At 50.0% G+C, this 23,017-nt stretch overlaps 1 protein-coding gene across 1 annotated transcript; it reads left to right on the top strand.

Moving 5' to 3' along the window:
• The first annotated feature begins 13,487 nt into the window (after positions 1-13,487).
• On the top strand, positions 13,488-13,847 carry LOC124695817 (putative F-box/LRR-repeat protein 23). The gene has a single exon (XM_047228629.1). It carries the CDS (start codon positions 13,488-13,490, stop codon positions 13,845-13,847), a length of 360 nt encoding a protein of 119 aa, XP_047084585.1.
• Positions 13,848-23,017: the final 9,170 nt, after the last annotated feature.

Here is a 23,017-nt window from a genome sequence, read left to right as displayed (position 1 = left end):
AATCATGAGATGTGTAGATGCACAAGAAAACACTGTTGTGAAACTCATGTTGAAAAGGGAGGTGCGGCAGAGTCACGGACATAGATGTGAGACTCACAAAGAGCACTCTTGTCGTGATCCATTTGGTTCCATGAAAGAACCTCTGCTGAAAGAACATGTCCATTACCCCATGTGTGGTTTTGGTACTTGATGACAATCCCTATGGACTAACGCACTTGTGCTTTCTGGTATCAAACCGAGGCTTATTGAACCACTCGAAAAGACGTCGGGATGTTGGCTTGATGGACTACCATCAGTACTGTGGAGCATAAGAACCACACCAAACCGGTCTACCGGATACACACCATTCTTTATGGTATATGGAGCAGAAGCGGTCATACCAACCGACATCATCCATGACTCACCACGAGTTCAACTCTATACTTAAGAAGACGTAAAAGGGGCCCGAGAAAATGATGTCGATTTGCTTGAAGAGCAAAGAGAGCTGGCTTTGGCAAGATCAGCCATATACCAGCAAAACCTCAGATGCTATCATAGCCGGAAAGTTCACCCGAGAGTGTTCCGGAAGGAGACTTAGTGCTATGCCTTGTGCAACGCACTGAGGGACGACACAAACTCTCACCTCCATGGTAAGGGCCCTTCATTGTGAGCAAGGCTCTGCACAATGATGCCTATTACCTAATTGACCCACAGGAATGGAAGGAAGGAAAGAAGGACATGTCAGGAGAAGAAGCTAAGCGACCTTGGAACATAGCCCTGCTGCGCCCTTTCTATTCCTAAAGATGTGATGTAAGGAGTTCCTTTTTGTACCTCGAAAGTATCTCAGGGAGTGCCTCTACCGGAATCGCATGCAATGTGTTTATTTTTTCTGTATACTGGTTTGGTTGTTGGAAGCTTTTCTTTCCGGTTTAGTAACGTGCTAAACCTAAAGGAGTCTTCGACTTAGCTGTTGTCCGAAACCCGGCTTCATGGCAAACAAGATAAACCGGAAGGCTTTAAGCACGTGAAAAACGAAAAAGGAACCGAAAGCAAACAATCCGGAATAAATTTAACTAACCCCGGTTATACCATTTTTTGTGAAAAATTTCGAATTATTTCTAAGTTCAAGAAAATGCTTGCTTGGCAAAAGAACTTTGAGCCTCATACGCCAAACACCCCAAAGAGGTAGGCAGAGCCAAAGCGAAAGAACCAAGGGTGCATTAGATTGAATTCAGAAACAAATCCGGAATCTTCACCGTGCAAGATTGGAGCAAACCGAAACAAACCGACATGGTATAAGCCAAATAAAGTACCAGCTTAGCATATAAACTTTTAAGTCAAGCACGGCGGCCTAACGGTTAAGTTAAATGTAGCACAACCAAAGGGACTTAGGAGTATCATACATCTTTCCACCCCGGCATACCGGGGGCAAATTTAACGGATATTGTTTTACGTGAAGCAAGACAGGATCACGGGGTCTTGTAGAGCGGAGCTGAATCCTCCGAAGCTTGTTGCGGGTTCACTGGGGCTTGAACAGGTGGTTCTGGGGCAGCAGGAGCTGGCTCTAGGGCACCGGGAGCAGGTTCCTCATGCGCTTCCGGCTCGGCTTCGGCATCGCCCTCTCCGACTTCTTCCTCTTCCTCCTCTGCATCGGAAAATTCTTCAACAATATCGGCAGGAGGAGGGATGAAGGTGTTGGTGGAGGCATATTGAGCGATGCGGTAGGCGCGGTCGCGGCGCTTGGCGGTCTTATCCGGGACAGTGTCCGTCAGAGCTTGATCGCGCATGCTGTGCAGCGCGTCCAAATCCAAACCCTCATACCAGGAGCACGCAAAGTGAAGCGCGATATCGGCTCCAGCACGGGCAGATGAGTGACGCCATTCGCTTAGCCACCGGCTTGTTTCGTGGAGGAGACGCTCAACAATGAGGTCGAGGCTTTCCGGCACAGCTTCGCCGGGCCAAAGACACTTGAAGACAGTAGTGGCAGCACCCGGCAGCAAGCCAAGGGTCCGGTCGATCGCGCGCATATGGGTAATCCTGCAGAATAGCGCGGTGAGGTGGTCCTTGGTGGTCCAGGGGAGATCGGCATCCACCACCTGCTCGACCCGAAGCTTGTTGACGGCGGCCTTGGCGCGTATCTGCGACTCCGGAAAGAGCCCTAGGCAAAAGGTTTAAAAAGATAAGTGTAAGAACAGACCGGTAAGAACAAGCCGGTGAAAACTCGAAAGCTTATCGGTGGAAACTCAGAAGCTTATAAGCAAGAGAACAGCAAACTTACTGACAACCTTGGCGTCGGTGTCCTTCACCATATCCTCGATACCGGTCAGGTAAACCTGAATGGCCTCGAGGTGCTCCTTCTCGTCCTGCAGCTGCTTCTGCGCCTCCTCCAGCTCGCGGCGAAGTTGCTCCTCAGTCTCGGCAAGATGCTTCTGGGTTTCTTCAACCTGGGTGTTGCCGGTGCTGATGGCTTCCTTCAAGGCCTTGGCGTGCTCAGACCCAGCCTGGATCAGCTGATCCTTGAGCTTGGCGGTTTCTTCCAGCTGGGCCTGGAGCTCGCGCTGGTGCTGGGTGGCAAGCTCATCCCGAGCAGCTACAATCCGGAAAGCATGGGTTTAGTGAAAAAGATTACAAGTGAAAAACAAACCGGTCAGCGTGGCTTACCCTTGAGCGCAGCAACTTGGGCGCCGAGATCCTCCGCGGAGGCTTCCGGCAGAGCAGCTGCACAAAAGAAACTGGTTCTTAAAATTTGATAAAGGCACGTACCGGCACAAAAGAAGCCGGGGTTCAGGCGAACCTTGGCAGTGGCTGTGCTCAAGTTTGAGCGCAGAGAACGCCTCATTGAGGCCCTGGTGCTCCCACAGCAGCTCTTCAAAGATCTGCTTGCGGCTGTCCAACACGCTCTGCACAAGCGAAAACAATATAAGCTATGCCGGTTTCTTTCAGTTTCGCGCTAAGTACTTCATGCTTAACCCGAAACTCGGGGACTATCTATGCCGGTTTCTTTCAGTTTCGCGCTAAGTATTTCGTGCTTAACCCGAAACTCGGGGACTAGCTATGCCGGTTTCCTTAAGTTTTGCGCTAAGTACTTCGTGCTTAACCCGAAACTCGGGGACTAGCTATGCCGGTTTCTTTCAGTTTCGCGCTAAGAGTTTCGTGCTTAATTAACCCGAAACTCGGGGACTAGCTATGCCGGTTTTTTTAGAAAAGTTTGCAAGTTTTCTAAGGAAGTTTCGCGTCAAGTACTATGTGCTTAACCCGAAACTCGGGGACTTAGGATATACCTACGGGTTCTGAGAGATAAAAGGTTCTGGTATAAAGAAAAAATCGAGATTCCGGAAAGATATCTTACCACCACGTTGCCATTGGCATCGTGCCAAGCATTGTCAAACTCCTTCACCGCGGCTTTAAGCCGGCTAAAGTGCTGCACTGTGGTGCGGGGGCCGCGCGTGTCGAGCTTCGGCTTGCCGTCCTTGCCAACACCAAGGGTGGTGTCGGAAAGGTCAGCAAGGTTCCAGCGCTCCACCAGCTGTTGCAGTGTGCCCAAGGAAGCTCCACGACCCAGCCAAGTTGAGAGGCAGCCTTCTCACCGACAGCCACGACGGCGCGCCCGGTATGAAGGACCAATGTTTGGGCCTGAGGCTGGGCCTGGGAGCTGGAGGCAGGAGCAGTCGCTGCCTTGACCACCGCGGTAAGCTGCTCAGCGGTCACCAGCGTGCCCTCCGGCGGGCTCTGGAGCGGTGCAGCGGGAGCTTTGGCGATGGCTGCCGGCGTCGGAGCCGCTGCGCTCTTGGCCGGTGGAGGAGTGGCTGCGGAAGCCTTGGAGGGGGAAGCAGTGGTCTTCTTCTTCTTCTTTTCTTGGACGGGCAGAACCAAAGGTTCCGACCGCCCGGCATCATCTGACCCGGCGCCCATGTTGCTGGCGCCGGTGTCTTGGTAGTCTGGAGGGGAGACAAATTCCTCCTCCGTGCGGGAATTGGTCGGTTTGGGGGCCGCGCGCCCCGAACTAGTGTTGCCTCCCCGAAGGGAGGATGGAGATTTGTCGGCACCCGAAGGTACCGGACTTTGACGAGGAGGAGGAGTGGCTCTCCCGGCATCAGCGGAGGTCTCCGACCTCATTCCGGGAGCGCTCCTGGTGAGTTCCAGGGCAGCTCTAGAAAAAGAAAAAATAAAGGTTAGCCGCAAGAACGAAAAGGCACCAAGTTAAAATCCAAGAAAAAGTGAAAATGGTTTTTACCCCGAAGAGGTCGGGATCTTGCTCTTGCGCTTCCGCTCGAAGGGCCCGAGGCTGCACTTCTTCACCCTCTTGGTAGGGGGAGCCCCGCTGGTGCCGGCATCTACCGCCGGTTCGGGTGCCTTCCGGACTCGCGAGGCCTGGGCCTGGGCCTGTGCCTTGTTCATCCATTCCGGACCCACCTCAGCGGCGATGGGGGTCATGCTCTCCAGAACCTGAGGGTTCCGCTCAGCTGGAGCTAGCCTCACAAAGAAAGTTTATAAGTCCGGGAAAGCGGATAAAATACCTCGAGGGCGTGAAGATCATCATCGCTATCGGAACCATTGTCCAAGTTTGAGGCAGAAGAGTTACCGGGGCGAGAGGTGTGAGTCCGGCCCATCTTGTGCTTGTTGCCTACCACGTAGGAATCCGGATCCTCCTTATCCAAGCGGCCCTTGCGGAAAGGCTTCACCGCCTCCTCGGAGATGCGAGGAAAACGCTCAAGGGCCAAGAAAAAAGCAAGTTAGTTACACGTCAAAGACGTACCGGAAACATCATTCCGGATTCCCAAGTTCTTACTTGAGCATAAGGGGGATTCCTGCAGCTGTGGGGCCAGAGGCCCCAGGACCAGTCCACCGGCATCTCGGTCTGGCAAACCTGCTTGGCCTTGAGGACCACATCAGATTTGGTCAAGCCGAAACTAGTGATCCTAGTTGGATCCCTACGGCCGCCCATCTAGCCTATCTTATGGACCCGGCGCTGGAGAGGATGAACCCGGCGCGAGACAAAGGCACAGATTATATCGTCAGAATAGATGTCAGTATCCTTGTTGAGTTGCTCCATGAACCGGACAATCCGGTTAGTTTCGACATGGGTGTTCTTCGGATTATGCTTCCAGTTGGCCCGCGAGGGCGCACCGGGAGCGTATGCCGGAAGGTTAATGAGATCAGCATCGTCGGTATTCTTGATATAGAAGAAGGTTTGTTGCCATGCCCGGCATGACTCCAAACCGGTGAACTTGTAAAAGGGGCTCCCCTGGCGGGCTGTAACGATGCAAGCCCCGCACTGAACCGGAGGCTTGGGTTTTGGAAGCTTCCTATCTTGGATCGAGTTGATCCGAAGATTAAAGAAGCGGGCAAAGGTTTCGATGGTGGGGAGGAGGTCAATGTAGGCCTCCATGAAGGAAACATAGCAGGAGAGGTAGAAAATGGAGTTGCCAGGGAGATGGTGAGGCTGGAGCTCGTAAAAATCTAGAAACCGGCGGAAGAAGTTCGACGCCGGGAGGCGAAAGCCGTGCTCAAAATGGGCGGCGAAGACCACGTACTCTCCATCTTCGGGCGCAGGCTCCAGCTCGTTGCCGGGAATTCGGCAGGCCACCTGTCCCGGTATCCTCCAGGAGCGGTACAGCCAATCGGTGTCGACTTCTTTCACGTCGGAGCCCTTCCAGGTTCCGCGGGTGTACGCTGCCACGTTCACGCCGGAACCTTGGCCGGAGCTGCTATCCTCCTGGCCCCGTCCGGTATCAGTTTCCGGGACGGTGGAGGTTTCATCCATCCGGGCGAGCTCCTCGTCAAGCCCGTAGGATTCCGAACTCTGGGATTGCTCCTCCCCTAATGAAATCTCAGGGGAGTGGCTAAGATGGGTTCCACCGGAAGCCGGCCCACCGGTTTCTTCGGAAGAAATGTTTTTCGCTAAGTGTCGAGGATGGCCAAAAACTGATTTCCCTGAATCTACTTCTCCCCGAAGATCTACGAAGGAAAGGAAAACAAAAAGAAAAAGGGGGAATAAATATCCTACTGCGCCAAGGTGGAACGGCAAGAGGAAGAGAATGTGAGATCTAGGAAGGACTAACCTGAGGACGACGGCGAAGGTCTTGCGAGGCGGCGGGCCCGAGGTGGCGGCGAAGCTCGTTGAGGAGACGGTCGACATCGGCGAACGGCGAAGCAGAGCCAGGCGCGGTGGTGCGTCCCGCAGCGGACGAGGAGCCGCGCTGCTCAATCGCGGCGAAGGAGGACCATCGGGTTCCGTGAAGTGCTCCTGCGGGGTCTCGCCGGAGAACTTGGGCGCGACGGCGAGCAGCGGCGTGAGGAGCTCAAGCGGCGGAGAGCGCAAGGAGTCTGGGGAGAAGGCGAAGTAAGAGCGTGGGGGGCGACGAGGAACCGACGCACCCTTATATGGGGAAGAGTATCGGGGGCCAAAAACCGTCGGGCCCACATCGTGTCGCTTCGTGGGCCGCCACGCGTCGCAGAGATACACGCGGCGCAGAATGTTGCCACACGGAAGGCCACGGGGATTCACTGTGGTGCATTAACTGCGCGCGGGAGTCGAAGGACTTGATGCCTGACACTGGCGCGTCAGGCACAGTGCGCATGTCTCTGACAGGCACAGACTTCGAGATATTCTCGGCTTCGTCGAGGAGAGCTTTAAAGACAAAAGAAACCGGTGAAAAGAGGCCGGAGATGTTCAACGTAAGTTGTTTGGATAAGTGAGTTCGGCATGGTGCCGGACGAGTTTAAGTGGAAACCGGAAGGATTAATCCGGTACGTTTGAACTAGGAACCTGACATGGCCCGTCGGATAGAATCCGCCGAGCCGTACCAGCTTCGGGGACTAATGTCAGGGGGATGGCCCCCGGTAGGCCAAGATGATGGCAAGTTCGCCATATTCTAGCAATGATAGACAGGATCACAGAGTGATCCGGAATCTAAAGTTAACCGGAGTTAGTACAAACCGGAATCCCCAGAGGGGTATACCGGAGTACTGGCTCTAAGAAGCTGTGTGGCTAAGTGCGAAGGTACCGGAACCAGAGGTAAAGGTACCGGCAATCCGAAATCAAGGGTCACTGTAGTCTGTCGGCACATTGGTCAAAGATTCCATCAAGGACTAAAGGACAATGATGAGCGAAGCACATCAGCTTTAAACGAAGCCCTGGCGCCAAAGCAAGATGATGACGTTAAAGATACCGGCAGACGTCACCAGTTCCTGTTTAAAGTCATAACTAGTGCCAGATGGGCCAAAGTAGCTTTATAAAGTAGCTTAGCTCATCCTAGATTCCATTAGGGTTTCTTGCCTTGTAAGCCACCCTCTCCCCTATATAAGGAGAGGGGGCACACCCCTGCGCGGGAGGTTCCATTAGTAGAACACCTGTAGAGAAATCGTGTATTGTACATCTTCTACCTCTGGCCAAGGGCCAAGTTAAGGAATACATACCGGTTTCTTTCCATCCATTCTACCTATTAACCAAACCCTCACCCGGATCCTCTAGCGCACATTCGGCCCCAACTTAAGCCATCCTATGGCATCTGTTGTTACACCACGACGACAATTGGCCAGCGGGTGGGGGATGGAGAATGGTAACCGAAATAAACACAGGAGGTCATGGATTTGTTTGACCCAAATAACTGGATTATATTAAGCAAGGAAACATGAAGTTACAGGAGCGATCCAGAACTGGGCAGCTGTCCCCATTTGACAGAAAGAACCCTGAAAAAATAAAAAGTACAACCATGCCCTCGGGATCTTCTGTGCAGATCGAAATCGGTCGCCGCTTGCAACAACGCCTCCGCCCCACCGGAGGGAGAGAAGAGGCACCAGCAGGCCGCAGCTAGGTCGCCGAACTGAAACTTTAGAGGAATGAACCTCGTTGAGGTCGCCGCATCTTCCACCCTACGCAGACGCCGGGATCTTGGGGAGGCCAAAGGCACATCGGCGGGGGAAACGCCCACTCCGGCGGTCATGTCAGTCTCGCCGGCCGGAACCAGCAACTTGACCTGCATCAGCTCGTGCAGCGGAACATGGAACAACTGGAGATCCACCAGATACAAACCCGAAAACTGCTTCTCCTCCATCACCCTTCCACTCCCACCATGGCAGCAATAAGAGGATGCCAGGAACAGCAAGATCCACACCCGATCTGGTCCAAACTCGGGCTTATTTAGGGAGCTCCGGCCAGATCCACCGCCACCACTCAATCTCCACCATGGAAACAAGCAGGAGGAAGAGGTCGCCGACCACCGGATGCCGCCCGCAAACTCCGGCGAGAAACTCCAAGACGACATAAAGACGAGCAACCCTAACACTACAACTGTACACATCCAGACCTCCCACCCGCCGCCGGCCACCTTGGCCGCCGGCGATGAGGGGGAGGGAGGCTAGAATCAGCCGCTGTGGAAAGGGTCAAGGGAGAGAAGAGACGGTATCCACCAGACCACCAAACACGAAGAGTCTGGAGGTCATGGAATTGGCTATCATCACAAAAAATTATGGGAGGGTTTTAGGGACATGGAAATATTCAATCAAGCGAACGATGCTCAACCTATAGTGCTGGCGTTTGTTGACAGATCCGACCACTATTTCTCGTGCCGCAACTTTTGAGGTGCTTTGAGTGCACACTCAACTTCATACACGAGATGGCGGAGTATTCTGCATGGGCGGAAGCTTTTACAGCAAGACATCCGATGGTAAGCGGAGATGGCTTGACAATCAGAATAATGCAAGATAATTGGATTTTTGGAATCAAACCTAAGATGGTACATACTCTAACACCGTTAATTGATGTGCAATGAACTTATTGTTGGATGACGAGGCACGGTCATGGAATGTAACGCGTGTGTGTTCCGTTTTTAAGAGGGTGTGGCAAATGAGGTTCTGCAGATTCCACTGAGTCGCCATGGCGGCGATGTTTTCCTACGTTGGCCACATAGGTGCTTCGGTCTCTACATGGTCCGTTATGTGTATCATTTGGCGTGCTTAGAACTGGCCGCTGTGAGTCGCAGTGCTCGTGATCATGGTATATCATCAAATACTCAAGCTGAGACAAAGTTTTGGAAGGATCGTTGGCGATCAAGGCCTATGGGAAGATGTGCATTACCCTATGGATATTTTCACACAATTACCTCCCACTAGGTCTACAAGTTTTGCGATGTCACATCCCGACTTCCCTACTATGTGTTTATTGTTCTGTAGAGGAGAGTGTGGAGCATGCCATGCTATTCTGTCCTTTTGCGAGGGAGCTGTGCGATGATGTGAAGGAGTTTGGCATTCCTTTGAACCATAAATTCTTTGCTTCACCTCAAGATTGGCTTGTTGATTTCATGTCCAAATGCAATGGTATCCAATCTCCGGTGTTGGCTGCTTCTTTCTAGCACATTTGGGATACTCGAAATAAGATTGGTGTAGCCGCACAGATCAAGGCCTATGGTGATTTCATATTGACGCATCTATCATCATCGAACTCCAACCACAGTCACAAGACCAGTTGGGTAGCATCTTGGTCTGCGCCTCTGGAAGGTTTCCTCCGCTTGATTGTTGATGCGGCTCTCTCTGCTTTGTCCCAAAGCATGAGTGTCGATGTTGTTGCTCGTGATCACCATGAGACTTTTGTTGAAGTCGCTAGTAACAGTTTTCAGCAGGTGGTGAATCCGGCGCTAGCTGAAGCTATTGCAATTAGGTTTCCTCTTTCTTGGGCCAGCGAAGAAGGCATGGACAACCTCGTTGTTACTTCTGACTGCACCTCCTCCGTCCAACGTCTCAACTTGGCGGAGAGACCGATCGGCATGTGAAGTTGTAATAAAAAAACATTAGAGTTTTGGGTGCTAATTTAATAAGTTTTCAATCTCTAATGTTAGTCTCATGTTAGTCATGTGAAGAAGCACCATCTTTGAAGTTTGCTCGTAAGAGCATCTCCCTCGGGGCCCCTAAAGAGCTATGGGGGTGGCAGCGCTAAATATCGAGCCCAGTCGCCCCCTAATTCGTTTTGGCGATGTCTTGGTCCAATTAGTAATCTGACACCCTCAGGCTGAACCCAACCCAAGGGGGGTGTGGATGCGATTTGGCGGGAAGAGAGTGCGTGAAGCGGACACTCGTCATGGGCCAGCGGTGTCAGCGACTGCGGACCGGTAGTCTTCCTCCTCGCCTCTCCTTCCGCGCCGCATTAACGGCATGCTCGCCTTCATCGCCCGCGATAGCCTTTGCAGCGGCGACAACATTAACTCGTCTCGCCGATGGGGCACGCGTCGGCGTTAATGGCCGCCATCGACTCCCCTCCCATGCTATAAAAACCGCTTGTGCTGCCGTTGTTTCTTGCCTGTCCAAACCCTTTGCATCCACCGAGTAGAACACCGAGAGAAAACAACCGAGCGAAGCACTCTCTCCCCTCCCCCCACACCCGTACATGGAGCACTATAAAGGCGACAACGGCGCCGCGAACAGCTTCAGGCGGCGTTGGCTGCTCGTCGACGAGGTGAACGCTTTCTGGCAGGCGCAGTACCCTATCACCTCGGGATGGGTTCTCAGCTATGGCTGGAAGTCAACCGGCCCCCATTTCTATTTGACGCCGGCGACCACCCATACTTCCTAAAATACGGATTAGCCGGATGCAATTAAATGGGGATACAATTGAAAATGCTCTAACTCAGTGTGATTTTGGGCTATATGTGGAGATGATCTAACTCAGTGTGTCATGTTGTGTCTCCAACAAGTATACCAGAAACAGCAGAAATTCAATTCGGCTCCCGGGTGCGTATGCTCCCTCTACCAAAAAAACATATTTCAAAGTATGGAAAATTTTTGACAAAAAATTCTACATGTACATCTCCATAATATATGTGTGTGCGTCAAGTTTCACGAAAAAATAATATTTTTTGTGACCTATGTAAAAAAGAGAAAACGTCATATGATAAGTTCATTTTTTATAAAACAACTTTGTGAGGGCGTAGCACATGAAGATGTACGTGCGAATTTTTTGTTTCATTTTTTTAAAATTTAAAATATGTGTAAAATACATTTTAAAATATAGAGAGCATATGCTCCCATGTTCCAAAACACCACTCCCAAACAAACAGTTTATATTGACTTATATGTTTCTGTGATCAATAAAGGGGCCCGCACGTAATTGAAAAACAAGAACGAGCGATGCGCACGTGACGGACGCGCCATGTGAGCAGAAGACGTTTGCCGGCCGTTTGTCTTGTTTCTAGTCAGAGGTGACTCATAGGCGATTTGGACGTTTGTACTTGTTGTCCATCTTGTCTTGATTCATGAGCGATCAATCAATCGGTCGATGGATGTGGATTGACTCGTCGCAGCTCTCACTTACTTCGCCCTACCTTAGAGCATCTCCACTCGTGCCCCGTCGAGGTCCCCAGCGAGCGTTTTTTTCCATCCGGACGGTGTAATTCGGCCCAGTCGCGTCCCCGGTTTCTCGTTTTCGTTCGAATTTGGCCCTTCATCCATCCGGCGAGCCCACGCCACCCCCGGCCCCCGGGGAGCGCTCGGGGACTCCGGACGAGTGAAAAGCAGGGAAGGGCCCGATCTGTCGGTGACTCGACGCACGAACCCCACCGCCACGTCGCTCAAAATCTCCCCCACCCCTCGTATATCTCTCGCCGCCGGCACCACCCCGCCGGCTTGTTGCCCGCATTCCGCCGCCCCTCCTTCCCCACCTGCCTATATTCCACCTGTCTTTGGACGACGGCCTATCCGGCTGCTCTTCCGCCGGCCTGCTTGCTCCTCGTCGCTCGCGGCTCGGGTTGCCTCGACCACGCCCGTCAGGTGTTCGTCCATTTGCCTCGCCGGCCATGGACTCGGACGAAGAGGAGGAGCAGATGTTCGTCGAGCTTATGCAAGAAGAGATGGCGGCAGCCGCCCAAGACGGCGAGCACATGATGATCCTTGGTTGCTTGGCTAGCATGTACGCCGGACCGGCAACCGGTCGACGTGGTGGGTCGGCACGAGGTCGCCGGAAGTGCAAGCCGAGACAGCGAATGGAGGGCTACCGCATGTTGTACGCCGACTACTTCGCCGACAATCCATTGCACGGTGAGAGTGTTTTCCGGCGTCGTTTCGGGATGAGCGTAAAGCTATTTCGCAAATTGTGTATGCCATCCGCCACTTTGATCCCTACTTCGGATGCAAGGCGGATTGCACTGGTTTGGTTGGATTTTCGTCACTACGAAGTGCACAAGTGGCTATGAGGATGCTGGCGTATGGAGCTCCCGGCGATACTGCAGATGACTATCTTCGGATGGCGGAGTCCACCGCCCTTGATTGTTTCTACCGGTTCTGCAGGGCCGTCATAGCAGTGTTCGGGGACTATTACTTGAGATCACCCACTGTCGAAGACACTCAGAGGATCCTTGCAACAAATGAAGCTAGAGGTTTTCCAGGGATGCTTGGAAGCATTGACTGCATGCATTGGCAATGGAAGAACTGTCCGTTTGCGTGGCAGGGAATGTACAAGGGTCACAAAAAGGCTGCACTCGTGATACTTGAAGCGGTGGCTACCCATGATCTCTGGATTTGGCACTCTTTCTTTGGTATGCCCGGATCCAACAATGACATCAACGTCCTAAACTGCTCCCCGGTCTTTTCCAAGCTTGTTGAGGGTCATGCTCCCCGGTGGACTATGTGATCAATGGTCGGCACTACAACAAAGGATACTACCTTGCAGACGGTATCTATCCAAAGTGGGCAACATTTGTGAAGACTATCTCGAATCCTAGCACCCCAAAACTTTGCGAGTTTGTCAAGAAATAAGAAGCTTGCCGAAAAGACGTCGAGCATGCATTTGGTGTCCTCCAGCAGAGATTTGCTGTCGTCTGGTTCCCCGCTATGACTTGGTCCAAAGATCAGATGTGGGAGGTGATGAACTGCTGTGTGTGCCTACACAATATGATTATTGAAAATGAGCGAAAGCATCCGGTTCCTCTGGCTGAGCAAGAAGCACCATATGAGAGAGAGGGTCCTCTTGCACAGCCTAATCACCAGGTGCCTCCATCATGGGCCGCCTTCATTGCTATGCGTCAGGAGATTCGAGACTCTACAATGCATCAGCTGCTGCAAGATGATCTAGTGGAGCACATATGGAGGCTCCGAGGCAACGCCAACGCCGACGCCAACTAGTCTGTCTTAATTTGTTTGAAAAATTGTGAAATTGTGTGCTTCATTTGTTTCAGCACTTGTTAAACATTGTACCGATTATCGCCGAATTTGTTTCAGCAATTTTCGTACTCTTGGTCGCCGAACTTGTTAAATTTTATGTTAAATTTGTTTGAAATATGTCAAATGGTCGAGGTTGGGGGTTTCCTGCCGGGGGGACGGCTGGAACTTCGGCGCTCCCCACGCCAAATCTTCCTCCAATCCGGATGAAAATTTCGCCGGATTTGGGCGTGGGGAGCGCCAACGAGTGGGGATGCTCTTAGCAGCTAGCTACAAGAGCACTTGGCGTCGCTGGCACGGTGCCTTGGCTAGTTTCCACGTCTTGTCGGTACCGCATCGTCGCGCGCCATATCCTGATAGCCATGGCCTCCCCTTCCTCTTCCCACCGACAAGAACCGGCGCCGGCGCCGGAGGAGGCGACGAGGGACTGGGAGGAGCTGCCGCGGGACGCGCTGCTCACCGTGCTCCACAGGCTGGGCCACATGGACATCCTCATGGGGGCCGCGCAGGTGTGCGGGCCCTGGGCGCGGGCGGCGCGGGAGGAGCCCGATCTGTGGCGCCGCGTCGACCTGCGCCTCCACGGCCGCCGCCTCATGTCCCCCCGCCGCGTCAACAGCATGGCGCGGGAGGCCGTCAGGCGCGGCGCGGGGCAGTGCCAGGCCTTTTGGGCCGAGGGCGCGCTGTACCACAGCGTCATCTCCCTCCTCGGCGATACATCGTAAGGATTCTACTAACTAATTCGCTTCTCTTGCTTTCTCGACCCGTGATTCAAAGCAAGAAACGGAATTTCTACACCGGTCCTACCATTAGATTACATACTAGTAGCCACTATGAAGTGAAGCAGTGCGCTGAGCCTCGCCGGAGAAGGCGCTTGCCCACTGCCATTCCCAATTGACCGCAGCAGCAATGGATGCTCACTTCGCTGTCGCACTGTGAAGCAGAGCAATGCGGCACTCGCTGCCCGCTGTCGTCGCACGAGGTAGTGCTAGCGGCGCTGCTGCCGGCGGATCTGCCGGAATTGCTCTTGGTAGGCATGATTATATGGGAGGACAGGCGATGCATCAAAACTTATCTTATCCCCATTTTCATCTTGCAAGATCATTTGTTAAATGACCATCATGTCATCTCCCAGGAATATATGGAGGATCTCTTTTACCTGCCATTCTTTCAGTAGGCATATCAGGAATCCAACAATCTGAATCCGGATGTGAGAATTTTAATCGACAGATAAAGAAGGATCAATGCTCATATATACGAGACAGTTCATGTCAGCTTAAGCATAAGTTTTTTTTTTTCTGGTATTGCTTCATGACCTACTAAATACCACGAATTCTCTCAAAAGGGAGAATCTTGTGACCCCTTGCTATAACTGTACCTTGCACAGTTGCATGCTGAGGAATCCCTCCAGCATCTTTTCTAGCCCTGTCTTCTTTTCTCAAAGATGTTGAGATTATACTAGCCCTACAACATCATACAAATCTATGGGTTTATGAAGCTTTTAGTGATATCAAAGTCAAGTTGAACATGCACCTTTTTCCATGGAAATAGTAATCGCTGCCTCATGGAGCAAGCATTTGGGCCAGAAGAAACAAATTAATCTTTCATAATGAAGCATTAAAGCCCCCCACTTTTGATAAGTGGCACCAATATTACATACATGCATGAATTTGTCTTGGTGGGTCACTGGTCTAGGAAAAAATATACTTCACAATTTTCTGATTGGTTACAAACTATTTGAGCACCTTCTTTTTTTAGTCCTTGTATATGTAAGTACCCGCTACATATTACATAATTAAGGAATCTCCCTATCTTTTTCCATAAAAAAGATGTTTGGTTATGTCATACATTATTTGACATCGATGCACACCAAGAAGTTAAAATGTGCAAGGTAAAATTAAAATGGCGATTTTGAATGTACGGAGCCACTTGGTTACACACTTTAAGCAGAGCCATATTAAGTTAGGTCAGAATTCTAATACTGGCACTCACGACTAAGAGACTAAGAGTACCAACAGAGCACCAACAGATCCACCGAAACAGGCTCGCTATACGTCAAATCTGAATACATGTGTACATCCAAGAACAATACATCCATCTATGAGCACGACGGACGCAGCTGGACGGGAGGAAGACATGGACGAGCTACACCTACCGGCGGTGAGGATGAGAACGAGCTCCTCTTCCAGCCGGAGAAGCACACGGGAACAGGGGCGGACGAGGGACAGCGAGGCGGCGGCGCCTGTGTCCGGCGGCCGACGGGGACGAGATCCATCGACGACGCGCTCAAGGTCAAGGTCAACGGCCACAGTCAGCCTGAGCGGATGAAGATGGTGTGATTCCCTTCGTCCCAACCCGATTCCTTTGGAGGGGAAGAGCGGCACCACGGGGAGGAGGAGATGCGCTGCTCGACGGGTCTCCACTCACGGCAACGGCGGCGCGACATAGGCAGTGAACGAGACCGTCGATTTGGGGACGAGATCTAGCGACCAGCCGCCGCCGACGAGCTCCACCGACGACGGGAATCGGATGAGGCCGAGAACGGAGAGGGGGGTCCGAGCTCGGGCGCTGGCCGCGGAGAACGTGGTGGCGGCGGGTATGGCGACGGCGGCAGAAACCCTAGCCTACCATGGCCCGGGACGGCTGGAGCGCGGGGGAAATGGGGTCGGGATAGCTCGGTTCGACAAAATTCACTGGGCAAATCGATTTATAAGGGAGTGGCACAAATTTTGTAAATATGCTGAAGTGTTGAGGACAGCTTAGTCCACGCCGACTCGGGAAGCAGCAAAAGCTCGGGAAGCAGGTCCGAGGCTGCTTCCGGGCTCGCAGCGGTTCCTAGTTCATTTTCCCGCAGCGCTTTTGCTAGCGCTTTTCAATCTCTAGCTGTTTGTTTGGGCTTCTGTTTATAGATCTTAAAAGTAGAAGCAGAAGCTCAAACAAACACAGCCTAAGAGTCAGTGACGTAGCCACACTGTGGCATATGTGGTCAATTGACCACACAGGTTTCTGGCAAATCATTTGTATTTTGGTGTAAAAATAGTATAAATATATTTAAAATAGGTCAAAACACATGTGTTTGACATCACAGATTTAAAATAACAACATAGAGTTTAAGTTCTGCCTCCACCACTGCTAAGAGTATCTTTGTGAAACAAGCATGGACAGGAAATTCTGACCATCCGTGCTGCAATTTGAGAAGACGATTTATTTTCTTTCTGTGATAAGAATATTTTTTATTATGTATAATACTTTATGCTCTCAAGATGATGATCAACTTATTGCTCAAGCCTAATTCAGATTGAAGCTGGTACGTACTTATTTTGCAGGGCGCTTTCACTGAAGAGCCTCCATCTCATTTTTTGCGATTGGATCTACGACACACCTCTAGCGTTAACGATAACAAAATTCACTCTCTTAGAGGAGCAAGAGCTCTCGAACTACCGCGCGGACTTCCCCAAGACGTGCACGGCTGCCGGCACGGCCTGCCCACTCCTGAAGCGTCTCCGGCTGAGCAGCGAGCGATTCGTTAAACACAGCCAAGTCCCCGCAGATGGAGAGCCGGCTGCGATCGCCACAACGATGCCTGGGCAGCGATCGCTGCAGCTCTTTGCGAAACGCCTCACAAACGGTGGCCTGGCGGCCATCCTCGATGGCTGCCCACTCCTGGAGTCACTCGACATCCGCCACTGCTTCAACATCGTGATGAATGACGAGCTGTGTGCGAGGTGCTCCCTCGTCGAGATGCTCAGGCACCCCCACGACCCAACAGATGACTACGATCTCGAGTTCTCTTCGCCGGACATGGACTACCCCTGGGTGAGGATGACACCGCAGACCGAATACTATGACGAATGGGAGTTCAGTTCACGCTAGTGTCAATTGGTTCGGCTTCCTTGATTACGTGAATGTCTACACAGTTGTGCATACTTTACATGCATGCATGTTACCAGATTGTCATCATGATTCTGAGAATAATGTGCAGTTCCCTTATTTATGCTCTAAATAATATTGTTATTATCGGATAGAATGACTGTTGCTACAACTAAATTTGTTCACATTTGATTGTAGCAGTTGCACTACTCTTAACGAAGAGGTACATATGGAAAATTATTTTGTAGGTCATCAACATTTCAATGTGCCCGTCACGATTATATCTTCCTAGGCTGTATATTCTTCTTTCTTCGGTACTTTCCTTCTTGCTAGCCAATACTTTATTTTTGACAAATATATACATCTTTATTCAATTTGCATCACTTAACATCAGAGGTATAATTGATTCGGGGGATCATCAAGCCAGACAGAATGACCTAAACCACTTGCTAGTCCAGCAAGCTCATGGGCTACAGTGGTACAAATTCAAGCTCAATCTTGATAAAATCCCTAGACAGATGATAACAATCATCAAAGCCCTCTGTAGCGACTCATTGGCTTTGTTCCCCATTCACCATAGTGTCACAACTTCCGCACAATCAGAATAGAACATCTTGAGCATGATCAATTTTCGTGATCAAGGCAGCGACAAAATTTCCTCCACCGTCACGGATAAAAGGAAGGACCAACATTTACTTCAACATGATCAAGAGCGACAAGAGGGGGGTTTAGACCATCCACCTTCTTCGGTTTCCCCTTTGTGAGTTCGCCACTGGAAAGTTTTCTATCAGCGCTCCAATGTCTATTGCAGATTTCTCTGGTTCGCGCCATTTAAACAACTAGATAATACCCCGCACGTTGCTGCGGAGCAATATGGTAGATCATGAGAATTAGCGAGCAAAGATTGGAGTATGGGGTTATATCATTCGTGACCAAGCGAGCGATTATGTTGTTGTTGGCGCAGAAAAATCAGTGCAACTTAGAGATGCACTACATGCCGAAGCATTCGCTTGTATAGCTGCAATTGGTGGAGCAATCAAGGGTGGGGCAAACCATTGGTGTTCTCGTGAAGGAGGCAAGAAGCTTATGCATTTAAATTTTGATTCATACTTATTCTCCTTTAGCAGACATGCTTGCAACACTGCTGCCCATGAACTTGCTAAAATGGGAGTTAAGAGTGAGTCCCAGGACTCAGTCTGGGTGGATGTTGCCCCCAGTGGATTGTAAACATCATGGCCAGCGATCTTGTTGGGTCTAAAGTTTAATGGAATGAGCCATTTCCATAAAAAATGACTTTTTGTATATCAGACTACGTGATATACCCAGCAACCCAAAGATAAACATGTATATTACATTTGTTAATAAATAACATGGTGCTGCAAATAGCATATTCAGTTACGCTTTTATACTAAATAACACATTCATTTGTTGAGGGAAAGACATATTGTATTTACATAAGCATACGAAATATTAAAGTCTGCGCGGAACAAAAATATTATTGTCAATTCGTAACTTCATAGTAAACAAAAAATAGTCCAGATATTAAAGCACAAGTATTTCCACCCGAGCTGAAGTTCTTTTGTTAGATAGAAGCGCACTTATGTATGCTCGTCGCTTTAATAGTTTCTGTGTATCCAGAACAATAAGAACATGGCTGAATCACCTAAAGCTGTAATCAGGGAAACAACTTCTGTTTTACTATTTCTAGTACGACATGTGCATAGAGAAAATTAAGAATAGATAGTTATTGGATGCGGTACCTAGTATCAGTAAACTGAAGCTATGTTTATTCACAATCAGTCTTCTGCACATTTAATTGACTGCAAGCAGAAAAACCAACAGTTATCGAAATATTACAATTCTTACCTATTCATCTTTTTTTTGCGGGTTCTTACCTATTCATCAACAGGAGTACTTTATACATGCATAAAGTTGCAGCCTAGCGGACTTCAGAATTGCCAGACTAATTGCAAAACTTGGAAATGAGTGTGTTAGACAGCAGTATTATAGTTCTTGATGCCTCATTTCCTGCATAATTAAATACATGAAAAAAACACATGTCATTATGAGAATATCCAAGATCTCTGAAAATAACCTTTAGTGCCAACAAATGAGCAGTATCCGCACACAAAAATAGCATATAAGTTTTTACTTGATTATCCTTTATCTGAAAATTGTTTTTCTCTCCACCTGAAAGAAACAAAAAGGCAAAATATAAATTTCAAAGGCCATGAAACCAAATCAAGTGCTGAAACATCTTCTAGAACCAAAGGGGCGGATAACTAAAAGAAAGGCAGTTCGCTTTCCCCTGCAGCCTCTACTTCGCTGGCTGGATCTAACTATCAGGCTTTGATGGTTGCAACACACGGATGACTCCATGAAAAGCCTTTGAGGGTAGCAATAATACACTGTTACTGGATGGCAAAGCTGTGGCGCTGTGTTGTGATGTTGAATTGTTGATTGAGCGAGTTACCCGTAGGCTGACATGAAATATATATTGGGTGGAAATGTGAGGAGGAAGTGGAGAAGGCAAGGCGCCATGATTTATTCAGCTTCTATTAGGAAGTTAGAGGGACATCGCCGGAGTGGAGGGACATGGGAAAATAATGAGACGGGGTTGACGTGGAGAATAAAGGAAGCAGTTGCAAGGAGTTGAGGAGGCTGGTGTGGCGTGTAAATTAGTGTTACTATAGCTTTAGAAAAAGCAGGAGAACCAAAAGATTACACAAAAATGTCTTTATGCATGCAATGACGTGGACTTGAGTTTGTGACATAGTGGGACCGCTGAGGTGTCATAGCTGCATGTTGAGAGAAATATGATAGTGGGGATGAACTTCTTAGTTATATAGGATTTGGCGACGTTCCCACCAGCTATTCCAGTACAGACTGTCCAACCCCGTCGGTCGAGTATGCCTCGGCTATTTGCAAGTCTAGCCCGAGGTGCTTCCATACTTCTTTCGCTCCAGTACACATGAACAACATATGGCATATGCTTGATATCTTTAGATCCGGAAGTGCAAACTGACAGAGACTTTTACGTGCCAATTCGCAAAGGTAACTTGACATGGTAGTGTGTCTTGCATTACCCTCCAAATAAAGATGTGTACTTTTGCAGGAACCCTCAACTTCCAGAATGTGTCCCACATAGGTTGCTGATTGATCCAGAGCCTTGGCCAAGATTCAGAGCCCCCAAATTGAACTTCTCATTGTCCGTAGTACGCTGGCCAAACAAAGAAAACACCGTTCTTTGTCAGGTTTCATGCCACAAATTTACTCATTTGGTAATTGGGCAGTGGAATATATTTTATTCTGATCAAATAACTCTTCATCCCTAAGATCAGTCACAAAATCAATCAAGTCCCCGAACTAGGTAATCACATTTTGGCCTCCACTAGAAATCACATTATGCGATGAATATTTTGGAATCCATTCATCTTCCCAAATATAAATTGTCTTCCCGTAGCACACACAGCAAATGTGAACCTTCTTCAACGTTTGTATGCCATCCCATATTTTGCCATGTAAATGAATTTCCCTTCTTTATTTCAGCATTTAGCAGACCTTCGGTTGGGAAATATTTAGCACATAATACTTGCGCCCAAAGTGAATCAGACTCTTGGATCCGGCGCCATGCCCGTCTTTCCAACAGTGCAAGATTGAAACAATGGATATTACAGAATACCATTCCACCTGGCCTTTTCGAAATACACATTTTTCACCAAGCTAACCAATGCATCTTGGATCTGGCGCCATGCCCGTCTCGTGCCACTCGCAGCGTAGGTTTTTAGGGTATATAAAGGGGTACGCGAAAGGAGGAGGCGAGGCGATGCTCGAGGGCCAAAAGGGCGTAGGTGGCGCGCCCCATGGTGCTGGACGCGCCACCAGGTGCCTTTTGGGCCCCTCTCGTGCAATTTCAAAACTTCACGTCTCTTGTTTTGGTGAAAAACTCCCTGGTATTTTTCTCCGATTTTATTTCATGCAAAAACAAACTAACAGAAATTATCAGATTCAACAGTTTTTATCCCAGTATGGTGAGATTCCAGAGCAAATATGTGAGTAAAGTGCTTGAAAAAGTAGATACATTTGAGATGTATCATCTGCGCACTTTGTCCTCACGCGTGTGCACTCGGGAAGGACTTCCGGGTTGGTCACCCATCATCAAATCACTCCGGGCCAGTCACGCTTAACCTCATAGTTCTTTGGGGATGAGCTTCTGGAAAAAAGTTGCAACTTGTCACACTCATCCCCCCTTTGAAGATTGACACCCTCGTCGATCAGCCCCAGGCCAGGAACTTCCCCTCTGGGCACATATCCATGCGTCCACTACGGATCACTTGTTCGCACCCCTGACACACACACGCCCTCAGGGCCAGTCACGCGTAACCTCAGATTTCTTGTGGGATGAGCTTCCGAAAAAAGAAGTTGCAACTTGTCACACTCACCACCCTCCCCCCCCCCACCCCCTAGAAGATTGACACCCTCGCGATCAGCCCCAAGCTAGGAACTTCCCCTCTGGGCACACATACATGCGTCTCCACCGGGGCGCCCCATAGCGGCTCCGATAGCGTTTTGGGGGCCGGTGGCCAAAAAGGGCTCACACCGGCGCGCCCCAAAAAGCGTTGGCTAGTTTTCGATCCCAATAGAAGCGTCGGCAACCCCGTGCCGACCCCTTCGTGGAGGGCGCGGAGCGGACGCGCCGGCGCCTCGCGGCACGTTAGAAACCGCGTGTGGGCTCCGCCTGGCTGCCAGATGCACCGCTTTCCCCACCTCCCACCCACGCTCGAGCTGACTCCCATCCCTCTAGATCGCCATCGCCACCGTTGATGTCGCGCCCCTTCTTGCAATAGACACTGCCGCCTGTCCAGGAACCACCGTCCATCGACATAGCCACTACCCCCTCAACAGGCGGCTGCTGTTTCGACCGGAACAGAGGTCGTCGCCAACGCCACACAACCTCCCCGTCTGCAAGGTGTGCGTCGGATTTCCGCGATGGACAACAACAACGAGATGATGATGCAGCTGTTCACAGAGGAGCAGAACGCTGAGGCTGTCTGGCGGCAATAGCAGCAGCTGATTCTAACGAGGTTGCCCCGTGTTCGCCAGCGTTTGTTCGGCGTGCCTCGACGTGGCGCCTCAAAGTCAGGCAAGAGGAGGAACATCAACCGACATCGTCAAGCCGGTTGCTGGCATGTGGGAGTTAGAAATCCCTGGGGTGTAACAGCGCCAGTAAAGTAGTTGCTTGTGACGGTAAAGCACACGTCCGTTGGGAACCCCAAGAGAAAGGTATGATGAGTACAACAGCGAGTTTTCTCTCAGTAAGAAACCAAGGTTATCGAACCAGTAGGAGATGAAGGCCACGTGAAGGTTGTTGGTGAAGGAGTGTAGTGCGGCGCAACACCAGTGATTCCGGCGCCAATGTGGAACCTGCACAACACAATCAAACTATTTTGCCTCAACTTAACAGTGAGGTTGTCAATCTCACCGGCTTGCTGAAAACAAATGATTAAATGTATGGTGTGGAGAATTATGTTTGCTTGCAGAAAATAAAAGAGAACAATGATTGCAGTAGGTTGTATTTTAGATGTAAAAGAATGGACCGGGGTCCACAGTTCACTAGTGGTGTCTCTCCAATAAGATAAATAGCATGTTGGGTGAACAAATTACAGTTGGGCAATTGACAAATAGAGAAGCATATACATATCATGATTACTACTATGAGATTTACTTAGGGCATTACGACAAAGAACATAGACCGCCATCCAGCATGCATCTATGCCTAAAAAGTCCACCTTCAGGTTAGCATCCGCACCCCTTCCAGTATTAAGTTATAAACAACAGACAATTGCATTAAAAACTGTGCGTAATGTAAACAATACAAATATCCTTAGACAAAGCATTGATGTTTTATCCCTAGTGGCAACAGCACATCCACAACCTTAGAACTTTCTGTCACTGTCCCAGATTCAATGGAGGCATGAACCCACTATCTAGCATAAATACTCCATCTTGAAGTCACAAGTATCAA

This window comes from Lolium rigidum, chromosome 3 (assembly GCF_022539505.1).
Source record: "Lolium rigidum isolate FL_2022 chromosome 3, APGP_CSIRO_Lrig_0.1, whole genome shotgun sequence".
In the NCBI taxonomy this organism is placed as follows: domain Eukaryota; kingdom Viridiplantae; phylum Streptophyta; class Magnoliopsida; order Poales; family Poaceae; genus Lolium; species Lolium rigidum.
The sequence above is the reverse complement of the archived record's forward strand: the minus strand, read 5'-3'. Positions and strand labels throughout refer to the sequence as shown.